Source organism: Engystomops pustulosus, chromosome 6 (assembly GCF_040894005.1).
Source record: "Engystomops pustulosus chromosome 6, aEngPut4.maternal, whole genome shotgun sequence".
Classification (NCBI taxonomy): domain Eukaryota; kingdom Metazoa; phylum Chordata; class Amphibia; order Anura; family Leptodactylidae; genus Engystomops; species Engystomops pustulosus.
The window spans coordinates 156,879,501-156,900,467 of record NC_092416.1 but is presented as its reverse complement, the minus strand read 5'-3'; the positions used below and the strand labels follow the sequence as shown (position 1 = coordinate 156,900,467).

General features: G+C 42.6%; 1 protein-coding gene across 2 annotated transcripts in view; it reads right to left on the bottom strand.

The window, feature by feature from the left end:
* The window catches only part of CDH22 (cadherin 22), a 231,779-nt gene that overhangs the window by 23,393 nt on the left and 187,419 nt on the right, over positions 1 to 20,967 (bottom strand). For both annotated transcript variants that reach the window (XM_072111993.1, XM_072111991.1), the window contains exons 5-6: positions 13,548 to 13,715; positions 12,667 to 12,854 (exon numbers count right to left, since the gene is read on the bottom strand). In XM_072111993.1, coding sequence (XP_071968094.1) covers positions 12,667 to 12,854; positions 13,548 to 13,715 — 356 coding nt within the window. The remainder of the gene's footprint in view (positions 1 to 12,666; positions 12,855 to 13,547; positions 13,716 to 20,967) is intronic.

Here is a 20,967-nt window from a genome sequence, read left to right as displayed (position 1 = left end):
GCCTATGGCATGGGAAGGGGGGGTGCAGGGAAGAAGCAACGCCTCGGACCGCCCCCTCATGAATACACCGGACCGCTGTGAGCTTGGTCCGGCGTTCCTGGGGTACAGTGCTGCAGTGTTTGCCAGCTCTGTCGGAGGGTTAACACTGCTACATCTAGGGTATTTTAGTAAGCAGCTCCTAGTGTGTTTTGTTTGGGGTGATGGGTCCTCTTTAAAGTAGGGGTATCCTGCTCCTTCCATGACATTACAACCACCTTACAAGCACAATATATGGGCAAAACAGAAGATAATTTACTCATAGTGGCCATGTACTAGATCATTCATTATAACCAGGAGGTAGACCTTTGGGGACAGAACACGGGGCATATCAAAATGAGACGTAACGAGAAGGAAATAGGGTCAGCACTCACTTGTTCCGATAAACAAGGAATCTTCTTTATTTAACCAGGATAAAAAGCACTATACAAATACAGCTGTGAGAATATGCAGTATTATATGATGCCTTTCAGACCTATTGAGGGCCTTTGTCATAGATCATAATGACAGTCGAAAAATTTCATAACTAAAGGGGCTCAATTTTTTCTTTTTTGCTATCCCCTACCCCCTTTTCCATCTGAAACGGCCTATCTTTCTGGATTAGCAGAAGATTATCATATGAGTGGTTTGGGTGGCCCCCTGGGGCCCAAGGCGTCTAGGAGACCGGTGGCTATCTGAACCGCCCACCAATTATGATACTGTCCTGTAGTGATAATAAGGAGCCGGATATCTCTGAAATTCTCATACATGACTTCCTGCTCTAAACACACATATATACAAGAGCACTTTCAGGACCTTAGAAGATCCTCTAAAGGACCTCAGTCTGCCAAATTGGAAGTGGACAAAAGAAACCCATCCTCTTTTCCCAAATAGCTTGATTCTGGTCTCATATGTAGGAAGTAAATGCCATTGAATCAAATTAGACTTGTGGGAGTCCCACATATTTCATACATTTTCTCTTAATCTGCATTGGGTTTGGCCAATCCATTCACTTTTGGATGATTAAGCTTCTTCATTCACTGGAATGAATCAGAGAGAGAAAATTTGCCACTTTTTTAACCCTGGACAACCCCTTTAAAAAGGAATCTATTGTGAATACCCAATTAAGACTCTCCATGCCGATCTTGCATCGGAGTACTGCAGCTCTGTCTCCTGCCATTAATAGTTGGATGTTTGGTTGTAATTACTAGAAAAAAACATAATTATCCCCTGTTGATATGGGAAATATTTAAATTACTACTTTTAAACGTAACTATTATAATAATTATTTACTGATGGAAAACATTGACTTTATAGGCCACAGATTTAAAGATTTTGTTTCTCTGGATCCCCATTCCCATGACATCCTACCTTGTCTCTCCGCTTGCACAAATGGCCGGGTGATAGCGGTCAATCAGTGGTCTCTGTGGTCACAGGGGTAGCAACGGTTACATGACTGTGAAACATCAGCAAAACCCCTTACTGTATTTTCATCTGAAACGATTATTGCACATCCTCAGAAGATGTACCATAAACATCTGATCCATAGATGACCCACCGCAGAGACCAGTACCTATCTCAGGAACAACCCAATCACCCAGGTCGGATATTTTGGGAAGTCCCATAAAAATGAATTACTAGACCCCTGGTTTTTCACTCCTAGTGGCCAAGGTAGAAGATGGTTGGGGGACCCTATTTCTTGAAACAGATGGGGGTCCTATCTCAGGAAACCAGTATCTGATTTTTACTTCCTATCCTGTAATGTGCTTTTAACTCCTTAACGCATTAAGACATATATGTATGGGGAAGGACAAACACTCCCCATGGCAGCCTGGAGTCTGTATAACAGAACCAGGGTCGTCTCCAGGTTTCATTAGGCTCCAGGGTGAAGGAGCCTCTGTGGACCCCTTTGCAGTGAATGTGGCGGCATTAAAAATTCAGAAACTAAAACAGTCTCCTGTTCCTTAAAATATTCCCTAGTTTATCATCCCAAACAGCGCCCTCATGGTTATTTTATATACAGCCCCCTCATGGTTATTTTATATACAGCCCAGTATGGATTCATTAGATACATCCCCCCTGGCCCCCATAGATTCCTTATGTACAGCCTTATGTGGGCCCCTCAGCACTTGCCCAGGTATTCCCAGTGCTGGTGCCAGCCCTGAGCAGGACTTGTCTTGAGGACCTGTCATTCGGCCTGATGTATGCAGTGTGCCAGTGTGATCCATAGCAAATTCTCCATATACTGTAATACTGTAGTATTGCAGTATATGGTAGGAACGATCAGACCCCCAAGGGTACTTTAACCCTTGGGGGTCTGATCGTTCCTACCATATACTGCAATACTACAGTATTACAGTAAAAAAGTAAAAAAAGAGTAAAAAAAAAAATTCAAATCACCCACTTTCCATAGAACTGATGTGTTAGGCATAGCCGCGTCCCATAAATCACAATCTATCAAAACATAAAAAGTGTTATTGCCGTTAGTGAACCCTGTAATGGAAAATATGTCTGAAACTCCACTTTTTTTTCATTTTGCAACACATCAAAAGTTTAATTAAAAGTGATCAAAAGGTCATACAGCCCCCAAAATGGAAGCAATGTAAATGTCATCACCTCACAAAAAAAATTACACCTCACACAGCTCCATACAAGTATGAGTATGTGTTATTGGTGTCAGAATAGGGTAAAATGAAGATAATTTTTTATACAAATGGTATTCATTTAAAAAAAAAAAATGTATTAAAACATAATAAAACCTCTATAAATTTGGTATCCTCATGACTGTACCAACCCAAAGGTGTCATTTGGAGTGTACAGTAAAAAGCCATAAAAACAAATATGGTTTTTCTACAATTTCTAATTTTTGCCTAACTTCCCATTAAGCAGCATGGCATATGAAACACCGTCACTAGGAAGTGTTGGGCAGAAAAAACCTCCTCATACAGCTCTGTAAACAGAAAAATTAAAAAGTTATGCATTTTTAAAGACGGGGAGTAAAAAAATGGAAACTCAAAAAAACCCCCAAAAATGACATGGTCCTTAAAGGGTTAATAACCAAAAAGTAACATTTTAAATAAATCAATATTGTGCCCACAGCACAACCTCAAAAAAAAAAAAAAAAAAAAAAAGGTTCTTGGATTTTATACACTTGGAAACACACAGAGTTCTAGATCCCTCTTATGATAACGGGTGATAAGGATCCAGGAATGCATCATGGTGATAAGTAACTGTTGCTTCCGGACTTTGGTGCCTAAGGGGACCCAAAGGTCCTGCGTTCACATAAGATGACAGTATTATTATATAAGATAATTGAGGGTTCCCTTAAAGAGTTAGCATCGGGGTATCTTAAAGGGGTATTCCCATGAGGACAAGAATCTTAAAAACACTCAGGGTAACAAAATAATACAATTCACTGTTATTTCACAGATATAATTCCAACCTGTCTCTATCAGTCCTGGTGTATACAATTTTGGTTGTCCCTGGATTCGACCATAAATCTTCTGACTATGGTAGGATTCTTCTCATGAGTAGCTTCTCTTGTCTGAACACTGCAGTGCTCTCTGCCTCCAGTCCCTCCCCCCTGCATTACAAGACCAGCTCAGACACAGGCACTTCCTGCTGGCAAGCAGCGTACAGAGACTTTCTCTACAAGCTACAGACAAGATAAGGGCTTTAACTGAGGGACGCATGCAGCAGAGCTGACTCTGTGTGTGTTATAGCTAAGTTAGCAGAGCTGAGTGTCATTGTATGTTATATCCATCTCATGGATCTCATCATCTCTCATTTCTGATATGTCTCATTGCTCTTTTTCTATGTGCAAGATACTAGTAGAATCTTCAGAAGCTAAATAAAAGTGTATATAAACCCTGTACCTTGATGAACTAAGCACATTGTGAGCACACAGCATCTCGCAGCACTAGATGGATCATTAAGTGTCTGCTTAGAGGGTCCCCGTCCACGCTGTAGAAGACTAGACTCTGTGTGTGTTATAGGTGAGTTAGCAGCACTGAGAGTGTCATTATGTTTAATATCCATCTCATCATCTCTGGTCTGTCTAATCTCTTCTTTTTCTATGTCAGATACTAGTAGAATGTTCAGAAGCTAAATAAAAGTGTAGGTAAACCTGTACCCTGATAACTTGAGAACATTGTAAGCACACAGTAATTTACTGCACTAGAAGAATCATAATGTGACCACGTAGAGTCCTCATCCACACTCTGGAATCTTACACTACTGATCATCACTGAGTGATATGGGCTAAAACAGTAAAAAACTGAGTAACATTGTAAAGTATGGGGTTAAAAATTATCTTTATTGTGTAAATATCATGAGGGCATTAAAATTTGAGAACTTTTTTTCATGGACAAACCCCTTTAAATTATCAGCAGACACTTTCACCGTGCAGATAAAGAAGGATATAATACAGTATGTGCAGAACTGATATGAAGTTCTTTGTCTTCCCCAGCAGATGGCGCCAGTGTGACGAGCAGTTCCTCACTGACCTCCCTGCACAGCTCCAGAGTCTAAGCATTTGGTATAAAGTCCATCATATGTTTTCTCTATTCCCAGGGACTCAAGAAAAGCTGAGGTGTGAATGAAACTGACTAGACACATCCTAACAGCTGTCCGGTATAACCTGAATAATTTACTGTCCGGAGCTGCACAGTCACCTGGAGGATAAATTATGGACTGCTATAAAGCAGCAAGGGCAGCGGAGACCACACAACTGACTGTGCTCTTATAAGTCTGATATTAACCTGTAAAGAGATTTCTCTCTATATTTATATAGTGTTTAGAAAGGCATTATACACCGCAGGGCAGAACTGTGGTGCGGGACACATATCGTGTACAAATACCAAAACTAAGTTAGGAAATTGGAGGTTGTAGGGAGAGTATTTCCTATACAGCGAGGGTACTCAATGGATATACAAATGGTGCAGCCTTTTGTGTACTTTGGATTCCCCGATTTCACTCCCTGCCTATCGAATACCATAACTTCATATATGCAACAACACTAGTAGGACACTTACTACAACGTTATCCGCTCTTTCTGCTTTATAACATGCTCTCTGCAGATAGGACATTATGTACAAGCTCCTCCTGCTCTATAACATGCTGCCAAAAGAGAGGACAATGGGGGTCATTTACTAAGGGCCCGAATTGCATTTTTACGTCTGGTTACCCAGATTTTACCGTTTTGCGCCGAATTCTGCTGGCTTTTTGTTGCACGTGATCGGATTGTGCCGCATCGGCGCCGGCATGCATGCGACGGAAATCGGAAAACCTGTCGGATTCGGAGAAAACGCCGTATTTTTTTTAAAAAAATGTGTCACATGACACGCACTTACCTGCACCCGACCTAGCTTGGTGAACTTCAGTGAACTCCGACGGACTTCAGCGCAGCAGCGACACCTGGTGGGCATTGGGGGAACTACCTCAGTGAATCGCCGGAAGACCCAAATCAGCGTGGGAGAACCCGCCGCTGGATCGCGAATGGACCGAGTAAGTAAATCTGCCCCAATATGTACAATCTGCTCATCTACTTCTGATGTGTAAAATAGTGCCTGCAGGTAGGACACTATGTACAATCTGCTCAGCTCCTCCTGCTCTATAGTATGCGGCCTGCAGATAGGACACTATGTACAATCTGCTCCGCTCCTTTGGCTCTATAACATGCTGCCTGCAGATAGGACACTATGTACAATCTGCTCAGCTCCTCCTGCTCTATAACATTCTTCCTGCAGCTAGGACACTATGTACAATCTGCTCAGCTCCTCCTGCTGTATAACATGTTGCCTGCAGATATAGAGAACTATGTACAATTTGCTCAGCTCCTCCTGCTCTATAACATGCTCCCTGCAGATAGGACACTATGTACAATCTGCTCAGCTCCTCCTGCTCTATAACATTCTGCCTGCAGAGAGGACACTATGTACAATCTGCTCAGCTCCTCCTGCTCTATAACATGCTTCCTGCAGGTAGAACACTAAGTACAGTCTGCTCAGCTCCTCCTGCTCAATAATATGCTTCCTACAGATAGGACACTTAGTATGATCTGCTCAGCTCCTCCTGCTCTATAACATGCTGCCTGCAGGTAGGACTATACATACAATCGGTTCAGCTCCTGCTGCTCTATGATGTTTTTGCTGCAGATGGGACACTCAATCTACTTCTGCTCTATAACATGCTGCCTGAGCACAGGAAACTATTTGGACACTATAGTGGTTGCCATTAGTGTCTAGTTAGTTACTGATGTCAGATACTTCCATGTGCCAATTATATTTTACAGAGGAAATGTCTTGTATCTGGACAATGTAGAAGCATGTAGAAACTAAAAATAATGGTCTATTATCCAAAACAGTCTGGTACAAAAAAGCACATAATCACAGAATTCTCCTGCTCGGGCTCGGGCTGGATCGAGGGCTGCGCCATTGTTTGGAATACAAACATCATTGTGCCTCTCGCTGTGGATTGGGGGTAGTCAATAACTTAAGGAAAGGGGAAAAACACACAGGCGTTCAATATTACAATGGAGAAAAAGCGACCACTTCACTAAAAAGACTAAAGTTAATAGCTCAGGTGGTTCTACCCCTCCCCCGTTACAATGGATTTCAATATCTTTTGTGCGGTATTGAATAGCTATCATGGCGGATTCCTGCGACGACCCTCACACGCTCCGTCAATAGTCTCATAGATGTATAGTAGTTGTTCAGCTGATTTCTCCCGGGCGCTGTCACTGACTAATTACTCCAAGGAGACCACAGGAAAACAGACTAATCCGGGTTTTTCCGTCTATGCTAACACATACTGTATATACAGAACATACTGCAGTAACGTATGGACATCATCCGTACATGTGTATAAGCATAAACCACTAATCACTTGTTTTATGGGGGTCCATAGGCTCGTTGTACAACATCACACGGCATCCATGGCACCTGGAGGGACCAAAACCAAGCAGCCCCCCATGGTCCTGGGCCCCGGGTCCCTACCAGCACCGCACCACAGAAGCAGCAGACGCCACACAGCCCGGCTCTGCTGTATATAGACACGGTAGAGATCCGGCGGTGATTCAGAGACCTGACGGCTCTAGGAAGCCAATAGAGTTTATAGGGGGAGATTTATCATAAGTTTCTGTGGTAAAACTGTTCTAGTTGCCCATGGAATCCAATCAGAGCTCAGCTTTCATTTTATAAACATCTGTTGGAAAATAAAAGCTGAGCTCTGATTGGGCAAATAGAACAGTTCTCCTCTAAGAAACGTTTGATAAATCCCCCCCCCCCCCCTATGTACCTGTACATACTTCCTGGTGGGAGGGACAGACCCTGAAATCTGGGATTGTCCTGATGGATCCAGGATGGTTGAGAGTTATGCATGTGGGGTCCACATGGAGCCATTGTACTGTGTAGGTACACAAGAGATGAGTCGCTAGAGGTTATAATACCATGTGTGGGCCACAATAAGACATTATACTGTGTGTACACTAAGGTGGGCACAAAACAGTGTGGGGGTCACTACAGGTTTTTTTTTAATACAATATAAAGGCCACAGGGAGGTGTTATGCTGTTTATCTGCACAAGAGGGGCACTATACATTTTGGGAGTCACTTATGGTTATTTTAACATGTATATACACAAGAGTGGGAGCTATACAGTGTGGGGATGACAAGGAGGCGTTATTCTGTGTGGGTACACAAGAGGGGGCACTATAGAGTTTGGAAGTCACTGGGGATTGTAGTTCCATGTTGGGGGGCACAATACATTGTGGGGAACACTGGGGGTTATTATGCCGTATGGGGGCCACAAGGAGGCGTTATACTGTGTTGGTTATTGAGATGTGTACATACACAATGGGGCTTATTTGCTAAGGGTCACGGATCACATTTTCGCCGGTTTCAGGATTTACGCAGCTTTGATAGGTATTTAACAGGGGTTTGCGCTGGGATTGTGTCGCACGCGATCAGATTTTGGCGCAGCTCGCATGCGACACAAAGTGGGGGGCACGCCGTTGGATGATCCGACGGATTCCGACTGAGCATGGGATTTAAGACTCAAATTGTGTCGCAAGACAATGCACCTACATACACCGGGAAGAAGAAGGTGAACTCTGTCGGACCTGAGCGGGGGAAGCGACACACAATCTTAGTGAATCGCAGCAGAGTGTATTATCGTCAGACAATGAACTTTAAGTGAACTCCAAGGAACAGGTAAGTAAATGTGCGCCATTGTTTCTGCTTTCTTACTGTAGGTTTGGGTTTGTGCTATTTTCAGTGCAGCATGTTCTGGGTGTGATATTTCTTTGGCCTTTTAAAAAAATTGCTGAAAAAATGCCTGTTTTACATTGAACCAATAAAAGAACACCACCAAGTGCTTGTAAATAATACTATGAAAACGCTGGAAATGACATTCTGACAAGCAGATAAATGTGCTGTGTGTGACGGAGGCCTCACTTTGCTTCCTTGGAAATGGATAGAAGTGTGACATGGCTGAACCCAATACTGAAACTTAGGAGAAAATGCTAAAAATATTCATTTTACTGAATAAATGCTCCATCAATGTGATATTGTTCCAGTATCTCAAGTATTATTTTAAACTTACACTGCAGACAAAATCAAACTTTGCTATGGGCTCTGTTATTCCATGTGTCAATCTCTGTGTATCACAATGGATTGGCTTCTTAAGAGTTTGGCGACTTAATGGGGCACATTTACGAAGAACAGTGCAGTTTGCCTGCGTAGTGTGCTGGGGGCGCCAGGTTCAAGATTTCTGGCGCCCCTTCTTCATAAATCCAGTGCTCACTGCACTGCCCCGACAGATTGCAACAACTTTTTTTGGTGCACCTCTAACATGGGGAGTGTGACACATTTCTGACGGACTTTGTTAAACCTGGCGCACAGTCCGACTGAGCACCGGAGCGCTCCCTTCAGTGCAGAAATTTTTGTTGCATGAAGTATAGCGCAGCAGCGCCACAAAATGGTCATGTGCAACATAAATATGATGCAGGCACTACTTAAAGGGGTTTTCCCACCAAGCAAGTTAGGCCCTATCCACAGTATTTGAGACCCCACAGATCACGCTTTTCATAGTAGCATAAAACTCCTATTCCAGCAGGTTCTTGTTGCAAGGCATACCTCCCATTTGCCCAAAATTATGCAGGTTAGCCCCGGAGCCCAGTATCCCAGACATATGTCCCAGTATTAACTCTATTTGTGTCCTCTAAATAAAGATAGAGTTTAGTGTAATAGTGAAGCTCTACGATGGTACCATGAGTGGTGTCTATATCTAGAAAAATACATTTTACAACAAAAAAGGGAGTGGGATAGGACTTGGTATATACTCATATATACATTGTGATATACTTCATTAAGTAAAGCAGCTTCTCTATGTCTTTTTCTGCTTCTTTTTACTGTAGTGAGCAGTGTATCTGAAAGGCTTTTGACATCTTGTCCTGTTCATACATATAAGGAGGCTAATGTTGAACTCTTTCCATACCTAGAGAAAATCCCTTTTGATGATTCAGCTCTCTGAGTTTAGACTGTCCAGGGTCTGTCTGTAGAGAGTTAAGTACCCTATATACTTGTGTATAAGCTGAAAACCCCCACCTCGGCTTATATACAAGTCAATAAAAAAATATGCTTACATACTCACCTTCGTGTGATCCTGATGTGACTTCCCTCTATAGTAATGTGTCCTCAACCCCATCAGAATCTGAGAAAACCTTATCCTGTCCAATATCCCCTAATAGATGTCAGCAAATATTCCCCTTTTTAAAGAAGGATAAAGTCAGTAGTGCCACCAGTCATGTAAGTCAAGAGAAACTTTGTGGCTTAAATGCATAGAAATACTTAATTATATGCAAATGATAATTTCGGGGCAGCATGGGTGAGTGTCAGAAATTGGACCGGTGTCCTTTGGCCTTTATGCTACCACTGTGCTATGTGGCCTGATTGTTTGTGCCTGTCTTTTTGTTATTGGTATTTCTGGGGTTTTTAGGTCTAAGCTGTATTAATTTGTATTATCCTATCAGGAATAGCCGGGCTCTATTGGAGGCTGGTTTTCTCATTCAGTCTTTTCAAGGTATTGGTGTATATGCAGCTTATCCGTCCCTCTGCTCTGGGAACATCTTTACTTCCTAGAAGCTTGTTACTTTGTCTGTGGTGAGAGATTCAGAAGTTTGTCTGTTTTCTTGTATTCTCTCACTACTTTCCTGTATGTGTTTTATGTAATTGTAAGAGCCTTGTGGACCTGCTCTGGTTGTTACCTGTTATTCCCGTCCTCCCTATTCCTCTCCTTCCTATATTCAGTCTCGGGGATTGCTCGTTCATCAAGTTTTACTTGTAGCAATCTTCGCTAGGGGGGCCCAAATTTAGTACACCAGCCCTTAATAGCTTTTAGTCCCAGTGGCGTAACTAGGAGTGTCAGGGCCCCAAAGCAGGCTTTGGCATGGGTCCCCCCCTTTCCACTTGAAAATGATACATATTTGTATACTCACACATGCACGTTACAATCAAACATTTGTACACTTATGCACATATGCTCATATAGAGCATATACACGCAAATACAGTGACATTTACAAACACACAGTATTTATACACACATACAGTATATGCATACACTGCAATACACCGTAAACACATACAGCATATACACATCACAGATGCAGCATATATACATCACATATATGTTATATACATATTATGATGTACAAAGTGCAGCATAATATGGATATATATCGATGCACATCCTCCACACTTTAGTGTGTCAGGTCGGATGCTGGGGCCCTCTGACACTGTGGGCCCCATAGCGGTTGCTATGGCTGCTACCACTGTAGTTACGCCCCTGTTTAGTCCTTAGATAGGTCTTCGTGTTTTCCCTTCCCTGTTTCCCTAGTTCTTGCTGCTCTCTCTACATGGTTTCCTGCATCCATGTAAACCATTACAGTGAGGTCCCCAAATCTCTTTGCAGGTTCACGAGGGGCAGGGGACAAGTATATATATTAGTTTATAAGTGAAATGGAGAGGTATCAAATTCCAAAAATGAAGCAATACTTTAAGTCCAAAAATTGTGAAACTGAGGTTAAGTTTATTCCAAAATAGGCCTGTTTTGCAATAAACTCAACCCCAGTTTCACCGTTTTTTGAACTTGAAGTGGTGCATCATTTTTGGAATTTGATGTTTGGATGAGTTTTCACCCTGGACTCTTGATCTTGATAGGGGTTAAACAAGACATTGTCCTGCTGTAGACTTTCTAATTTTAGATAATGAGATAGATAGATAATAGAAAGATAGATAATATTGCTTTTCTATAACTACACATCTATGACTATTACATGCCCTTGGATCTGAAGTGTGCACTGGCTATATATCTATGTAATACTTCTCTAGCACGGATCCTCCCGGAGCACACTCATCTTGTAAGCGATACTCCATCTCAGACAAGTGTGGGAGAAGCAGAGGAGTCAGAGTCTCCCTCTACACCACAAATAGTCTTCACGTCGGCTCAAAGCCATTTCCCAGTAATTTACTGCACTGCACAAGTCTGTACATTTACATCGCTCCCCATCTCTGGCATATAATATTTACTATATGAAACCTGTATCTATATATCCAACATTACAAACTTTATGTTATCATTTACAACGCTGGAGTCATTTTATCTACTGACTAAGAAATAATCTTTTTGCAGTAGTTTATGATAATATCACCTTTGCAGAAATCAGTAGTGAAGTGTGTGTACATGAGGAGTAAAATTGTTTCTGGTCATTATGTGACCTGCAGTTATAATTTTCTTGAAGTTCTTCTCTCTACAGTTTACATCTGTAATTTTAAAGGGAACCTGTCACCATGAAGGTCATTTTTACATGATGACAGGTTCCAATAGCCTCTGGAAGGTTGATTTAAAAGATGCAATGTCGTGCATCTGCATAATTCCACAGATTATTAATAGTTTCTATAACATTACCTGGCTCCCTGCCAGCAATGTGTGGTGAGTCCCGGTGGAAGGGCCAGTTCAAATGGCATGAATTGTCTTCTCCTCAATGCCTCCTCCCCCCTCCTCACTCATTGACCCCCCCCCCCCCTCTATCGGCCTCTCCACTGCTCCCCCTCTCTTACGTCATTTAAATGCTGCAAGCAATTCTGTCTAACACACTCCTTCACCTCTCCAGGAACCCAGATCTCACCACCTGGTAGGGAGCCAGGTAATGTTAAAGAAACAATTAAAAAGCAGTCTCATAATGCAAAAATGACCTTCTTGATGACAGGTTCTCTTTAAATTGTCTTTCAGCTACAGTGACTCACTTCTCCCCCTTCCCTCCCGTAATAGGGGGCGCTGTAACCTGACATCTTATTGTCCGTCAGTCTTGCTAGCAAGATGGGACTCAGCAGAGATTAGACAGTGCATGGGGGGAGCATGAAAGAGGCAATATAAATGGAGAAGTAAGAACTTTCTACTGATAAGATTTCTTGTACTCACATACCAATCTAATCATTTATGTAAAGTTTGTTAAAAAGTTAGTAGTCATTTAATATTTTTGACTTCTTTGACATCTCATTGATGCCTTTTTTCAGTGCTTTATACAGTAAATGACCAGTAATATATTAGATGCCCAATGATGCCCCGGTATAATAAGTACCATATAATAATACCTGCACAATGCTGAGGATAGCCTCCTGAGTGACTGAATCGGTTGTAACACTGAAGTACGCTGCCGCTTCCTGCTGCTGGATCTGGTAGAACATGTCTGTGTTCTCTCCTACATCGCTGTCCTCTGCTTTTACACGTCCAATCACTGAGCCCGGAGGGGCCGTCTCCATGACACTAAACCGATATAACTCTAAAATAGAGGAGGAGATTAGGATTTAGAATTGCCTTTTAAATGTTGTGTTCTCCACATTGAGGGCAGTTTTTGAAAATAGCTGATTATTAAGTTCCTAATTGTTAAAATTGAGACTCCCTGTTCCAGCCCACCAATTGGTAATGAACCAATTGGTAATGAAGACAAGTTAGGCCCTATCCATGGGTTTTTGTGATCTGCGGGGGTCTCAGCACTGAGACTCCCAATGATCAGCATGTTAGGATAGGGCCTCACTTGTCTTCATGGGAAACCTCTTTAAGCCCACTGGACTGTAACCGGGGCCATATACCTCTGTAGGGGCCAATATACAACCGCAAATTGAGCGGCCATATCACAGGCCTCGATACGGTCGTGTGCATGGGGCCTTAGTCTGCATTACTAATCAGATTTTACACAGAGCAACTTCAGATGTCAATCATTTTCATTCAATATGGCCGTATGCCTTGTATCTATGTTGCCCAGAATAGCATACTTATATTATTTATAACTGAGTGACGGTTTCCATTCAGGTCTTGATTTGATTTGTAATGCTGTATCATACATGCGCTTGGTTATTCTAGATGACATTTCTTGTTAGTAGCTTTCTTCTAGAAGACATCCTATTCTATCTACAGTGCATCAGTAGCGTTGACTACTACTACTAATAAATCTATTTTTTTCTCTTATACTCACTCTGGGGGAACCTTGGTGGGTTGTCATTGACATCAGTAATAACGATGGTGACTGTTGTTGACCCAGAGAGCCCTCCCAGCTGTCCAGCCATGTCTGTCGCCTGGATCACTAGGTCATATCGGTCCTGAGACTCCCGGTCCAGGTCTGACACTGCTGTGCGGATAACACCTAAAATAGAAAGATCACATCAACGAGATCGTAATGTACTGTGATACTTTTGGTATATTTTAAGGTGACATAATGGGTGTGGAGAATCTGTGGCATTTTTTCTCTTTTGGGTTGTACCCTAGACCTTTCAAAAAATGAAGCATAGTGTGGGTGGACCTTCATGCCCTTTAAAACCTAAAATCAGAAGACTAAAATTACAGAAGACTATTGCACACCCCAAATAGACAGCCAAACTATAGAATGAGGGGGCATGAAAATGTCGCAATTGCTAGCCCATGTCTAGGAGATTGCTAATTTGTTCCCCCTCTCGACACTTTTTTTTAAAAAGTAGGCACGACGGGATTGGACAAAAGTTGCAAAATTTACTATGGGGGAGAATTACTATACCAGAAAGCTGGCCGAGAGGGGATGTAACAAGCCCCCTTTCCAAAAGTTTTGTTGAAATTCCGACCTGCAGGCCACTTTGGGTGTGACGGGGTGGACGAGGACATGAACACTGCGGCCCCTGTTGGAGACTAGGGCTGAAATCTCCATTAGGTCAGATCTGTTCTAAATTGGGGGATCTGGCAGAGATTGTTTCTGGATCTACTTAGAAACTGGAGCGCCTTAGTAGTGCAGTGCAGTGCACTGACCGGGGAATATTAGGACTTGCGTTTAAACATCAGTCGTAATAGATTTCCCATATATGTTTATGCCAATGTTAAGATAAAACAAGCTCTGGACTGCACATCCACACATAATACAGTGATCTATTGCCGCCAAGCTAAATTTATACATACACAATGTAGGTTCTTAGTTACATTTCGATCAAATTGCATGTGTTCCATCCTTAAAAATATAGTGCCTGCACACTGCCAAAATTGTGTGGCATATATTACAAAGAGGGCGCATTGCATGGGCTTTTATTATGGAGACTGCCTTCAAATTGTACATTATTAATTTTATTTTATACAAAAGATTCAAAATAATGGAATTAAAAAAAAAACCCAGACGCAATAATGGAAGAGTTACGTCTCGAGAATTAGAAGTCGCCATGCCGGAGCATTTTAAACAAACACATTTTCAGCTCTGCAAAAGCTTCCGTAGCATTTAACAGCTAATGATTAAACCCGCCGATTGAAGCCTCGGAGTATATCTCATCCTCTGACAGTTCATTTCAGTACAACTGAGAAGCAGCAGCCGAGAGTGAAAAAAGCTCTTGGGGTGACAGGACTCGCTGAAATAACACCGTACCCCATGGAGATGCTTTTTACATGTGCATCTGGAGATGAGAAAGCTGTCCCAGTGTTTCCGTCGGCCTCTAATGAAGGCTATTCGGCCTTGTTGTTAGGATGATATACTGCACTTAAGCCAATCTTTTACCAAGCACCTGGATCACACTCTTTTACAGAGAGGAACAACTAGAACGCAAAGGGATTGTCCGGCTGTGTTAAAATTTTGACATAAAACTGACAATTCTACAGTAAAAAGGTAAAAAAAAATGGCAATAACAAGACCTTGCTAGCTCCTTGCTGTTCCCATACCGACCATTCCCTGTTCTCCCGTTTACTTCCAATGACATCATGTTGAGGTGACATAAGTTTAGCCTTGGGGCTAAAGACAGCCTGTAAGGTGGTGGGGGAAGTTTGTGGAGAGTGGGATCAGGTGCACTCAAAGTTATTTGTTCCCTGGTATGAGGGCTACGTGTCGGTGGGTGGGCTACATGTGTGGGTGGGCTCAGGGGGGGGGGGGGCAAATATGCCTAAAAGCGAGTTGGTGGAGGGAGCTCACTCTCTTTCCCTGGAAATCTTCCCACCCTCCTTTCCCTCATTTTGAATTTTGTATCTAATGTCACAGCTAGTGGTCTTTGCACAGGTTTGTGACCTTCATGCCCTCGAAAAGGCTGGTATAGTAATAGTGTTACTCTATGAGAAGAAGTTATTTGTTGTAAAGCTGTGGCCGACTTCCTAGTCGTCATACCACAAGTTGAAATATTAATGGTGTCCGTGGTTAATTCTGGTGTTAGAGTTAATGGGGCAATTGGGTGGGCACAACACTGGTTATGAAGGAAGTCTGGAGGTCACATGTTTGTGAACACGCACAAGGTCCCCTCTTGATACCAAAGTAGTGGTGTCAGAATGTTTCACCCAGCCTGACTATGACAAAATATATCCATCACTTGGCCCAAAAGATGAAAATTGTACTCACCCCCCCCATCTATTATGTGCTATCTATAATACTGGTCTATGCCAGAGCCTGGGTATAGATGCCACCTCTGCTTCCAATACAGATTCACCCACTCACATGCATTAACACATTCGATTCACTGTATCCAATAGATAAAGGGAAGTGGTTACAATAGGTCTTTTCCTCACTAATGAGTTGTTATTGTTGGAGAAGTACTTAATGATAACGAGAACCTACAACATGAGTGCAGGACTGAAAAAACCATCATAATGAAAAAGTGACAAGCGGCTGTGACACTAATGGCCTAAAGAGTATCAGTTGCCATTTCTTACGCTTCATATTTTGATATCTACTTCTATTCCCCTTGAAGTGAGATTCATAAAGAACCTTTTTATTAAATCTCTGAATGGTTCTGTCCCTTATTCCTCCTAGAAATCGATTGATAAATCGACAACTGGGTGTAAGCAACCAGTTTTGCTTTGTCTGATCGGTGTTGGCGGTGTAAGAAAAGAGAAAAGAATATATAATTATGAGATTTCAGCCTTGTGGGGCTAATTAAGACATGGACTATGCTCACAGGGGTATTCCGTTGGAGGGTCCCTTAACCTTAGTTAGTGCTTACTACAGTTGGGGAAATTTGGTCTACAGAAGAATGGAGTCTCCAAAATGTCTCAGATGCATCCATGACTCCGTTCACCTCTAGGGCAAACGCAAAATTCCATTGGGTAGCTTTACGGAAACTTAGATATTAAAAAGTTTACGACATGCAGGCGCAGCACTGGATAAAAGGACCAGCTTAACCCGTTAACCACACATGATAACTCAGTCTGTAGAGTGAATGGAGGGAACCACCCAATTTCTGTGATAACTAAACAATGTATCTCCCTTTAAGTCAAGTTAACCAGCACTGCATCTGTATATTGAGCCGGATTAATCAAAGAGTTCTGTGCCTGTTTGCACTGTAGTGTTCAAGAGGCCTAAGAGAATAAAAAGAAGGTGTAAAGATGGTCTAGAAAGTCATAAACTGAGACAGATCTTGATAGCAAATCCGTTTTGCTATCATACATTGACAAGGGAGGGAACACAGCTAACCGTATGATGTCCATAGAAAGCGAGTGTCCGCACAATACTGCCAGAAATACGACCCGCTCCTTATTTTGCAATGCAGCCACAGTGCCACACGCAACGCGTTTGTGCAGCCTTAAGTTATACCAGAACAATGCAACAAAATTTTGCCTCACATTGGGGGAAATTTATTATGCCTTCTCTGCCAGAAAGCACATGAATTCCCCCTCCAACAGTTTTCTGGCTTTTGTAACTTTGGGAGTGTCAGGGTGAAGAGCAGTCAGGGAGCGGGGCGGGTATAGGGCAGGCAGAGGCGTGAACACCTGGCTCACCAGATTTATTACAGTATTGCCGGAAAACCGGTGGTGACTATTGCGATAAACTCCACCAGTTAAGACCTGGTCTACAGATTGGAACTGGTGGAGCATGCATGAGGCAGTTTAGATGAGAATTGCTTTTGGCTGTGAGCTGAGGTAAGCGGGGGAGGGAGCAGGGGAGAGGCTGAAATAGGGGTAGGGTGATGAGGGAGGAGGTATTGAGGAGAAGACGACTTGTGCCATTTGAACTGCCCCTTCCCCCCTCTGGTAAGACGCTGCTGGCAGGGAGAAGAAACAATTGAAAAGCAGTTTAATTATTCAGCGGCTATTGGAACCTGTCATCATGTAATAATAAACTTCCTTATAACAGGTTCCCTTTACAGAATAGGTCAATGAACACAATGGGGGGCACTAACTTACCCATCCGGAGGAGTTCACCTAAAGTGCACTGTCCAATGATAATGCACTGTGCCGCGATTCACGAAGATCGTGCACCTGATATCCTGCATGTGTCGCTTCCCCGCTTCACCTTCTTTTTCCTGGTGCATGTAATTGCTTGGTCTTGCGACACAATTTGAAAGTTAAATCCTGCGCTCAGTCCGAATCAGTCGGATCGTCCGACGGCCTGCCCCCCCCCTCCGATTTCTGTTGCATGAAAGCCGGCACAGTGGCGCCACAATCCCAGTGCAAACCCCTGTTAAATACCTGTCAACTCTGTGCAAATCCCGAAAACCGTGAACAGTCTGGCGAAAGTGCGATCCACGACCCTTAGTAAATAAGCCCCCGAGACCCCATCCATTGTAGGATGGTAGAGCGTTACTTCATTCCAATGACTTTTTAGACCACAGATTATTATGCTAATATAATCTGGATCTAATCCACTTCTGTGCAGGGTCCGCATGGCTTTACCGGAATGTAACTATAGCTGAAAGGAAACTCAATAATAATCTGATATTTAGAAATGGCTACTGAAGTAAAACCATAATACAGGAGTATTACGTGGTATTAATGGTATTAGATGGGTTTTCTGTCTTATGTAAATGAGGCATAATTGGTGTAGAACAAAAAGTTATACATATTTAATACAACGTCGTTTATATTCTAATTCAGTGAAATTTTCTAAATCCTTTTGATCAGAAGTGAAGCATCAGTCATCCACATAAATATACCCCTATACATTATCTGCCGACGCTTGTGAGTCAGCTATTCCTCCCGATGCTCAAACACATACACACTTACTCGGTTCAGCCAAGTGAGCATGTGTTTTGAATGAGGCAAACAGTGGACATGCAAATCGTATGGCATTTTATGGAAACCTTGTTGCTCTCAAAAATATGGTATGTAGTTCTCAGAAAGATGGTAACGGGATGTGGGCGCCATTGATGTTGTATGAGATCCTGGTTGTTATTCTCACTATTCAACTCAATAAGCTCACAGCAGCTCCCATTACTCGTACACAGAGTGTATGGCCCACCGGCTTCACCTATGAAGATGGGCTATTGTGATGATGCCTTCTGCCCTCCAGGGCCGGATTAAGACTGCCATGGGCTCTGGGATTTCATGAGTTAAGGTCCTTCTTAGTATAAAATTTGGTAGAAGGTTTGGGTGGCCATGGGCCCCCTAGAAAGCTTGGGCACTGGGCTACGGCCCAAGCCGCATATCCACTATTGATGTCCCGCTGTTCTGAGGAACCTGCTGACCTGGGTTGCCTATCTATATAAACCTACTGGGCCATGTGCTTCCACTCATGCCCCCATTCCACACACCCCACTGGTTGGGATCCTGGGCTCCATATCCACATTCTCTGTTTAGAGGATCCTCAGGTACGTAAACTACTCGCTACTCGCTGGTTGGATACAGGACCCCTGCAGTACCAGGTATTGATTAATTACATGAATATGCTTGTTTGAAAAGATATTCAATCAAAAAGTTCTTCAAACAATGCAGCGCTGCACAGCGTTTGCCAAATCAATCCCTGTCCCCAAGGGGCTCACAATCTAAACAACCTACCAGTACGTCCGGAGGACCCGGAGGAAAATAAATAAAAAATAAAAACACCCTAACTTCTACAGCCAGTGGGTTATTGCTTCTCATTGGTTCCTTTAGATCTCTGGTATACTCATACTTTGGTCGAGTCCATGTGGTGATCTCAGGGTTGGGTGGGATGGTGGTTGTTAATTCTGTAACTGTTTGGTTTGTTTTCTATGTGTGTTTCGTTCAATAAAAAAGACTTGAATTTAAAAAAAATAAAAGAAAAAGAAGGGACATTTCATACCCTAAGTGAGGGTGCTCTTAATTTATGTTCAAAATGCTGGTGACAGGTTCCCTTCAAGCTCAGCTGTAGATTAGAACTAAAATTCATCTTTGGGGAGCAGGTAATCTGGTTTTCCCTGGGATCCACATAAGTTCTTTCATTCAGAACTCTGCTAATTTTTCCATTCTTCCCTATTCTTTTGCAGAATTTTTAAAATATAGGAAAATGCTTGTATCACTTCTATATGAAAAAGGAAATTTAGGAATCCAAACTTCTAGTTAAGATTTCTGATTAGAAACTCATAACATTTTACATCTGAAATCGACTTACAGAGAACCTTTGAGAGTGACGTATATGTGTATTCTATCCAGCGCCAAACTTTTTATGGCCATTACCCCATGTATCTCCTATTGGCACAACCTTCATTCCATTTCCAGGATCACAGAATTTCTGATCCGACTCCTCTCTATACACGATTGACGCAGCCATTTTATTCCTTATGTCAAAGCTGTCATTGGGACATTGGTTCTCCGGTAATATGACATTTACTATGATCTTGTATTACGACATAATTAAAGGTCAGCTGTGCATCCTGGGTAATAAAAATCCTTATCCTGCTCCGGTACTTGTTCTGTTATCTCTAGGAAACCGACACAGGGTGATTGACAGCTGCTGTCTGAGATGCTGCGGTACAGTCCGGTGCACAGGACTATCAGCATTCTGGAAATCACTTCTACACATGATGATGTCAGTCCTGCAGGTTATGTGCAGTGATCCCTCAATTTAGCCAACTGCACAAGATGCACACACAGCAGCATCACAGGCTGAGATCTCTCCTGTCTCGGATACTGAGACATAAATAATGGTTCTTTACACCTCCGGAGAGAATAACAGTGGAGATTTCAACCACAATCTACATTAGTGTCTTTTTCAATATTTTTTTTATTACATTTAATAAATTAGAACACAGATATTTAAATATTAAGTGAATAGTTTCCACCTCCCATACACATGCATGCTCAGAACAAACATGCATTTTCTATATTGCAATGAGGTTTTCTCCTTTTTTCTATGAGAATAAACCAACCTGCCCCACCCATTGTTGGGGAAGTTGGTAAACCCCCTTCTGTAATGCAGTTGGTAAACCCTAAAGAAATCAGATGGTTTGGCCTCCTCTTTTATACACTTAATGGGGCATATTTATCAGGACCTCTAGCTTATTGCTAGCTTTTGCAATTATTTGCCCCGATCCGCCACCTTCACGCCAGTGGGGCATGAAGGGGGACACGGCCGGCCGAGCGGAGAGCACGGCCGGCCGGGAGTGGGCCGGCACGGGGCGTTACTGTCCCTGCGCCTGCGCACGCGATGCTGCCGGCGAGGCCCTGCCTCTTGATGTATCCTGTTGCGAATATGCACGAGCGCCAGCGTATGATAAATATGCCCCAATATG